Source organism: Elephantulus edwardii, unplaced genomic scaffold (assembly GCF_000299155.1).
Source record: "Elephantulus edwardii isolate Elephantulus edwardi_28Jun2011 unplaced genomic scaffold, EleEdw1.0 scaffold00005, whole genome shotgun sequence".
Classification (NCBI taxonomy): domain Eukaryota; kingdom Metazoa; phylum Chordata; class Mammalia; order Macroscelidea; family Macroscelididae; genus Elephantulus; species Elephantulus edwardii.
The window spans coordinates 8,837,064-8,845,932 of NW_006399755.1; the positions used below are offsets into that span (position 1 = coordinate 8,837,064).

The window sequence follows — 8,869 nt, forward strand, 5'->3', positions numbered from 1 at the left end:
CCTTGACCCTCTGCAGCAAGCATTTCAGGTCCTCCTCAGTTTCAGCAAGCAGGGTTGTGTCATCTGCATAACACAGATTGTTAATAGATCTTCCACCAATTCTGATGCCACACTTCTCCTCATAGAGCCCAGCCTCTCAGATAATCTGTTCTGCAACACAGGTTGAAAAGGTATGGAGATAGGACACATCCCTGGCGTACACCTTTCCCAGTTTTGAACCATGCAGTGTTTCCCTGCTCTGTTCTGATGGCTGCCTCTTGGTCCAAGTTAGTGATTTACAAAATCATTTTTCCTGTGTGTTGTGTAATAATATTCCATTGTGTGAATGTACCATAACTTTTCAATTCTTTCGACTGTGGTTTGACATTTCGGCAGTTTCCAGGCTCCTGAAATGGTGAATAACGCTGCTATGAACATTAGTATACAAATCTCAATTTGTGCCTCAGTTCTCATTTTCTCAGGATATATTCCAAGCAGTGGAATTGCTGGGTCATATGGAATTTCTATGTTCAGCTTTCTGAGGAAATGCCAAACTGCCTTCCAGAGTGGTTGTATCATTTTTTAAGAAAATATATTTTTTATTTAAAATTTTAATGAAAGTTTACAGAGACTTTAGATTTCCATTCATACAGTGTTGCACATTTTCCTCCCTGCCCACCCCTCCCTGCCTAGTTTGCTTTTTTCTTTGAAAAGAAAAAAAATTTCTTTCATTGTTATACAATCCTACCTCCCCCCCTCCCAGTCCACTTTACTATGCAGCTCTTATTCTGGACTCTTGTCATTAAAATAATACCTAATTATATATTCCTTTTAAACAGTTCTCTCCCTCATCTGTTTCAATGCAGTGTACATTATTTATCTTTTCTTAGGTTCTCTCCAAACCCGATGTCGATCCCATTTTACAACAGTGGCACCATGCAGTATTTATCCTTTTGTGACAGATATTTCACTCATCATAATGTCCTCCAGAGTCACCCATTTTGTATATTTCACGAGTTCCTTATTTTTCAATGCAGCATAGTATTCCATTGTGTTACTGTACCACACATTCTCTATCCATTCGTTTGTTGATGGGCACTTGGGTTGTTTCTAACTCTCTGCTATTGTGAATAAAGCAGCAATAAACATGGGTGTGTATATATCTGCTTGGGTGACAGTTCTGATTTCTTTAGAGTATATTTCCAGTAGTGGAATTGTTGGGTCAAATAGTATTTCTATTTAAAACTTTTTGAGAAAGTGCCATACTGCTTTCCATAGTGGTTGCACCATTTTACACTCACACCAACAGTGCATAAGGGTTCCAGTTTCTCCACAACCTCTTCAGCGTTTGCTGCTCTGTTGACTTTTGCTATTCTTACTGGGGTGAGAAGATATGGTTGTACCATTTTACAATCCCACTAACAGTGTAGAAGAGTTCCTATCTTGCCACATCCTCTCCAGTATTTATTATTTGCTGTTTTGTTAAACTTTGCCACTGCTATTTGGGTGAGATGGTATCTCAATGTGGGTTTTATTTGCATCTCTCTTATTGTCAGTAATTTGGAGCATTTCTTCATGTGTCTGTTGGCCATCGAATACCTTCCTCTGTGAGAAGTCTTCCCATGTCTTTTGCCCATTTTGTAATTGTGTGATCAGTCTTTTTTCTGTGGAGGCCTTGTAGGATTCTGTAAACTTGTGATGTGAGACCCTTGTCTGAAATGGTATTGCCAAATGTTTTTTCCCAATCAGAGGTTTCCTTTTCATTCTGTTGGAAAAAGTTTTTGATGTGCACAGGGATTTAATCTTTAGAAGGTCCCATTCATCAATTTTATCATCTCCAGATTGTGCTGTATTACGCAGTCTCTTTATACCCTAGAGTAGGCCATCTAAGCTTGATCCAGTTTGTCACTGATGAACTTTATGGTTTGGGGCTTTACTCCCAGGTCTCTTTGATCCACCTTGAGTTGATTTTTATGAATGGTGTAAGAAGTGGATCCTGTTTCAGCCTTCTGCAGGTAGCAGTCCAGTTTTGCCAGCACCATTTCTTCAATAGGTTGTAATTCAAGTAATTTTATCTGTTAGTTATATATTGTTAACATTTCTATAGTTATAGTTCAACTTTGTTTTATAACATGTTTATTCAATTTTTGCCTGAGATATTTAACCTCATGGTTTGAAAAATTTTACTTGTTTTCTGTACTCTTAAGAAGATGAGTTTTGATCCTCTGTTCCTGTTGTGCAAACTAAACACATTACCATGCTTGTTCCTCTTACTACAAGTGCTTGCATGATTTTGACAAGCAAGTTTCTTGACCCCTACTGGATTTTCTTATGTTTCCTCACAGGTAAAATGGGTATTCTGCAATTGTTGTTGTTGTTGTGTACCATCGAGTCAGAACTGACCCATAGCTGACCCTCCAGTGGGTTTTCAGAGGAGAGTGCCCATCCTTCTCCCGCAGAGCAAGCTGGTGGACTTGAACTGCGTGGCTTTGGGATTACAATGCAGCTTCTTGCCACTTGGCCACCAGCGCTTAGATTGTTCTAATAATTGAGCGGCTCTGTTATCACAAATGGGCAGAGTTCAGTACAGGCTCGGTTTAAGTGGCTGCACCTGTGTCCATTTAGCTGCTTTCAGAATTTAAGGCAGCACAGACCTCTCCTAGGGCCTGGGAGACTCTAGCCAGCCAGATTCTGGCTTTGGGCCTTGCTATTTTGTGCTTGACAAGGACCTGAACCTAGGCCATGGCAAGCCTTTCTAAACTTTTTAGCAGGAGGGAGATAGGATTTTCTTTTTAATGAATGCGTTTTAAAACATGCTTTGTTGTTGTGTACCATCGAATTGTAACTGACCCACAGCTGGTTTCCAGAGGCAGTAAATCGCACGGAAGGAGACTGCCTATCCTTCTGCAGAGCTGCGTGCCTTCAGGACTGCAGCGCAGCTTCTTACCACGAAGTTACCACACATGCTCTAAATGATGTTATAGTTCTCTGCCATGTAGGAAACCTGATAGTTAGTCCTGTATATCTGCTCTAGTATCTGCTTTTTCACTGGCTTCAAGCCACATCTGGCTACTGAGGACTTGAAAATGGCCGGTACCTCTGGGAAATGGAATGTTTTCATTTACTACATGGCTAGTGGCCACCACACTGGATAGCACCAACAGTCCATTTCATTGTCACAGAAAGTTCCACTGGACAATGGTAGACAAGGCTTTCAAGTACATTTTAGTTCCTCAGAATTAAATTTAAAATTTGACTTCATTTTGCTTACAGGATAGCCTAATGGATGCAAACACTCCAAAGAAGGTTAATGATTTTGGGTGAATGGTTGGTTCCTCCACACTTCCACAGCACACCCTGGCCCCCTGCATGTGCTGCATCGTTCCCTTCCTCCCTTACCCCTCCCTCCCTCTTCTGCGGTCACCAAACCTGGGGCAGGATCTCCTGGGCCAGCGCTTGTGCCCGGCGGTAGGCTGCGTCGCCGTCCTTGTTCTGGGCCACTGCGTGATTCACCAGACCCATCGCCTGGGCCTCGGCCCCAGTCAGCTGTCTGCCAGTAAAGATGAGCTCCTTTGCCAGTGCCACCCCGAGGCAGCGGGGCAGCCGCTGAGTCCCTCCTGTCAGGATGAGCCAACACGCGGTGGGGCTTAGTATGGAAAATTGGAGCCCAGAGAAGGCCCAGCCCAGCAATCAGCCAAGACTCCAAGGAGCTGATTCTGAGGATATAGAAAGATGGGGTCCAGAACGCAGTACCTTGGGGAGAGGGACATGAGGCAGGTAGAGGAGAAAGGGAGGGTGTGGTGGGTGAGGTTACCTGCCCCTGGGAGGAGCCCACGCGTAGTCTCGATCAGCCCCATGACAGCCGAAGAAGCTGTTCAGACAGAACAGAGTGAAGCTTCTACTCTACCCCCCAGGGCCAGACCCCCAAAGGAGAGAAGTCACCCACCTCTGGTCTCCCCTGCCCCTCCAACCACCTTCCTAATGGTCAGCCTGCACTCTGAGTCCTTGTCCTGCGTCCACTTTTGTCTCAGTTGGAAGAGCAGTGGCTGACTTTGCAGAGCCCCTGACTTACTCGGGTTTCATTCTTTCTACCCCACCTTACCCTGCTTCTTCATGTGGTACCTGCCAACCGGAGGCCACAGGGCAAGCTCCAGTCAACACCAAAGGCACCCACATCCATAGCTGCACTGAGAAAGTCTAGCCTGGGAATCAGGAGGCCAGGCTTTCACCCCCACTGCTTCCTGCTGGCAGAGGTGTGATACTGGGCAGGTGTTTTCTGGGCCTCGCAGGTGGGAAGACAATGAAGCACCTTGCTTCAAAGGGAGGCTAAGGATCTGATGAAGTAATGGTGCTTGGGGCTGTTAGAAGACACCTAGCAACTACTGTGGGTAAACAGATCCACCTGCATCTTGGTTCTGGCCAGGCCCAGCATGGCAGTGATGTTTTTCCCACCGTGATTCCCAGCTTTTCTCCACAGCCGGAACTTTCCTTGTGTTCCAGTTCAAGCTCCTTTTCCAAGTTACACATCCTTGGAGAGAGAGTCCATGATGGTTCCTCCCATAGGCCTCTTTCCTCCCCAGGATTCCCTCAGTACAGACCACCTGAACGTGCCATGTGAGCAGAAGGGAACAGCCACCATTGCCATTCATGGGAGGGTTCACACATTATCTCCCTCAGGCCTCAAGTGACACCTGGGGAGTTATGTGGTCAAAGCATAGGTAAGGAGCACAGTTGAGGTGGTGACTTGACCTGTTAATTTGGGCCCGGTGAAACCCTGGCTAGCACAGTGTACCAGAGGGTACTGATCCTGCCAGGGCAGGTTTGTAATAGCTAAGCTGGCAGCAAGACTGTCCTGCTGATACAACTTTGCTCAAAATAACAATGTAGTTGACCTTTGACCGAACTAGAAGGCCCAACAGACATCTGTCCTTGGCCTTCACCTCCATGCTCTTGTTATTGTCCTGTCAGCAATTGGTGAGACTGGTGGAGTCATCTGAAGATGAGGGGATCAATTTGTAAGAGAGAAAAGTATTGTAGCAGGGCCTTGCTTGAGTTCCCTCTGTGTTGTCACTCTGCTCCTAGCTTTGTCTTGGTTGGAAGAGTGCTGGCTGACTTTGCAGGGCCCCAGACTGACCCACTTCCCCCCGCCCGACCCCACCTCACCCCATATGTACCTGCCACTCGGAGGTCACAGGCCAGGGCAAGTTCCAAGCCTCCACCTAAGGCAAATCCATCCATAGCTGCAATGGTGGGGGCAGGGAAGGCTGCTGTAGAAACAAAGAAGGACTCAGCCTGCCAGGTCCTGGCTGAACCAAGACAGGGACTTAAAGCTGGGGAGAGACATGCTGGTTGGAACAGAAGGCCTTACTAGTCCTAGGTTTTAGGACATCACCTGGTACCTCCACTAGATTACCATTAGAGAAAAGTAGGGGGAACAGTACTAAGGAGACTGGCTGGAATAGACTCCGCTCCAGCCCGCTATCCTAGTGGCTTCTCTGCCTCTTCCGGTTTTCCCCTTCTTGTTCTGTGTGCAGGTCCTGACTGAGTACTGGGAACACACAACTCAACCAGACATGGTCACTTCCCTGAGGCTCAGTCTGAACAAACAGGCAGAAAAGGAAAGCTTCCTGGAAAAAGGTGTTTTGCAGGATGAGTAGAAGTTCAGATGACTAAGAAATGATGTTCTAGACAAAGGGGCCTAGCTTTGTCAAAGCCTGAAAGCATGCCCGAACCTTGGCTACTCTGGAATGGCTAGACTTAAGATGTGAGGGCAGGTGGGTCGACCCAGCAGAACAAAGCTGAGGAGTGAGCGCTCCCCTCTGGGAGAAATGACCTCTGTACCCTCCTTCCACCTTTCCCTTGTAGAATTCCTTGTGCCTATCCTCCCTGGAGGAGTTTATCTGTATCCCCAGAACTAACTACAATTTCTCTTTAAAGGGTGGGGCTGGGAGCTGCAGGCACACCCTCACCCTAGCACCCTCACCGATGTCATTCATCAGGGCTCGGAGCCGCTGGACAAAGACTGCCACCTCCGCGTCATTCATCTGCTCCCGCTCCTTTAGGTCTGCACCTGCAGGCAGTGAGGGGCAGTGACAGCCACGTTACAATGACCAGCCCTCAAATAATCTCAGTCTGTTAAAGGATCCAGCAGATTTGAGGAGCAGCCAGAAGAGAAACACAGGAAAGAGGTCAAGGATGACAGGGAGAAGGAGTTGAAAAGAGAGAGATCAATGGGATCTGAGGAGGCGGAGAGGTCACCTAAGAATGGGATGAAGTGGCACAGAGCGGGCAAGGATTTTGAAAGAACAGTGACCATGGTAGGGCTCTTGAGGCAACAGCTAATGTAGTTAAATGTAGACCCCCTGAATCCTAGAGTGTAGCCCTGGGAAGCCTTGATTTATTGGACCCCGTTCTGTGATGGCAAATAAAGTGAGAGAGCAGCAGAGAGATTTAGGATTCCAGAGCAAGTCAGGGGCAGAGCCAGGCCTCCTATGGCAACCCTCCTTCCTGTTCTCAGCTGTGACCACAAGGTTGCCTTACATGGAGCCTGAAGAAGTCTAAATAGGGCCAATGTTGAAAGCCAGGGGGTGAGGCCCCCAGCCAGGGAAGCTGAGTGAGGCCCCTAGTCTGCTCAGGGACCAGGGCCCCAAGCTGGGAGCTCCAATCCTAATATCGAATTCCTAAAAATCATGCCCCCTCCCCAGCCCACTCATTCTTCCCACCTCTCTAGACACCTCAGTTGCCTCCTCCCGAGTCATCCACTCAGGAGCCGGGATGCCTAGGTTCGTTCTCAGCTCAGCTCTCAGGACTTGGTTTCATGTCATGACCCTGGTGTGAGGTATTTCCTATCTTGGAAAGCAAAGTTCAAGGTGACTGCTGTTGGAATGATCAAATGACACAGGGACAGTGGAGAGTTTTGGCAATAAGGACTGAGATCCTTAGGGTTGACACGGAGTCCCACCTTGACCACTCACTGACCCTGTCAGCATCTTCGGGCTGTTTCTTCAGTGAAGGGTCAGAATAGATCACTGGGTAGTAGGAAGCTAAGTTCACACTGTCTTCGAGCTTGGCTTAGCTGTGCCACCCTAGGCAAGGGCACTCACCTGCACAGAACACCCCCTTCACACCACTTCTGAAGAGCAGGACCCGCACCTGCCGGTCCTCCCGCAGCCTGGTCAGAGCTTCCAGCAGCTGAAGAGGAGACTGTCAGGTTGGCATCTGCCAGCACAATACCTCCCACCCTGGGGCTCACTTTCACTCACCTCACTTACGAAGACATTCCCCAGGGCGTTTCGGGCGTGGGGTCTGTTCATCAGAATCTCAGTGATTCCTGTGGGGGAGAAGGCGGCCGTGGGTGAGCCAGCAGGCCCTACGCACTCCTGCACGGGGCCAGAGGTGGAAGGCCTGGGTACCAGCAGCCTCTGCCCTTGATGAGCTGTGAGCAGGCACACCATATCTCCCTGGGCCTCAGTTCTCCCAGTGTAAAATAGAGGCCACAGAGGAATAGGAAGAGTGTCAACAGTGGAGCAGAGAGGAGAGGGACAAGGATAGTTATTAATTGAAAAGGCTCACTCCCGTCTGCCATTGTTAGACAGACACAACCCCTTTTATGTCACAGCTCTTCTGTATTCTCTTCATAGCCAAGCCCGTTGTCTAGAGTTTAGTGCCTTAGCTCTGATAGTTTAGTCCATAGGGAGTTGCTAACTGAAGATCCTGCCTCTCAAGTGGTTCAAACCCACCAGCAGCTTTAAGGGGGAGAGAAGGGTAATCTCCTTCTGTGTGATTTATAGTTTCAAAAAACCCACTGGAGGGTCAGCGATGAGCCGCTTCTGACATGACGCAAGGAGTGAGTGAGAATGTGCTATCTTAAAGTGAAAACCCTCGTAGCCACTACCTGGCAGCCCTCGTGTGCCCTGATTTCAGTCACAGTTCATATATTATCCAAAAGTAACCACCATCCTAATTTTTAAAGTAATCACTTCTTTCACTGTTTTAAATGTACATTATTTCTTCAATAATGCCATATTTTGTTGGGTAAACAGTGCTTTTTTTACTCGGCATCAGTTATAAGCTGGTCTCAAAACAGTTTAGTATTACACCACCATCTGGTGTGATCACTCATATCTCCATTCCTTTGGGCTAATTCTGTCCATAGGAGACAGTTTGATCACACTGCAATTCAAAGGCCTCACTCCTTCTTTGACCTTCTTATTTACTTTCACATGAATATGAAGCAACTGAAAATACCAGGCCTTGGGTCAGGACACCTGCTCTAAACAAGTCCTTGACAGAGCAACTTTGCTTCTGCCAAGGATGTTGATTGTTGACTGATGGCAACTGATGTTGACAACGAATGTTGACCGGTCCCAGTCAAAGGAAATCCTTGACTTGTATTCCATTGCTTGGCTGTCAATTTGCTGAACTGTGGTGGCTTGTGTATTGCTGTCATGCTGGAGGCTCTGCCACATGACACCCAATCACGACCCACAGCACATAGCTTTAGTATTTACACAAGCAAGTGTCTATTTTGGTATCGTGGTTGTTGTTAGGTGTCATTGAGTTGGCTGTGACTCCCAGCGACCCTAAGAACAACAAAGCCTGCCCCGTCCTGTCCATCCTCACCAACCCTGACGCTCGAACCCATCGCTATAGGACTGTATCGACCCATCATGTTGGGTGTCTTCCTCTTTCGCTGACTCTCCACTTTTCCAAGCATGTTATTTTTTTTCCCAGGGGCCGTTCCCTCCTAACTCAAATACCTATTTCATTAAAATACCTGTTTCTTGCACACCCATGTTTATTGCAGCTTTGTTTACAATAGCAAAGAGTTGGAAGCAGCCTAAGGGCCCATCAACAAACGAATGGATAGAGAAGCTGTGGTATATCCACA

The 8,869-nt window shown here is 47.4% G+C and overlaps 1 protein-coding gene across 1 annotated transcript in view; it reads right to left on the reverse strand.

Moving 5' to 3' along the window:
• ECHDC2 (enoyl CoA hydratase domain containing 2) overlaps positions 1-8,869 on the reverse strand; it is a 42,902-nt gene that overhangs the window by 20,472 nt on the left and 13,561 nt on the right. Inside the window, exons 2-7 of the mRNA XM_006879689.1 lie at positions 7,242-7,309; positions 7,083-7,170; positions 5,963-6,049; positions 5,154-5,246; positions 3,794-3,850; positions 3,409-3,596 (exon numbers count right to left, since the gene is read on the reverse strand). Coding sequence (XP_006879751.1) covers positions 3,409-3,596; positions 3,794-3,850; positions 5,154-5,246; positions 5,963-6,049; positions 7,083-7,170; positions 7,242-7,292 — 564 coding nt within the window. The 5' untranslated portion in view covers positions 7,293-7,309. The remainder of the gene's footprint in view (positions 1-3,408; positions 3,597-3,793; positions 3,851-5,153; positions 5,247-5,962; positions 6,050-7,082; positions 7,171-7,241; positions 7,310-8,869) is intronic.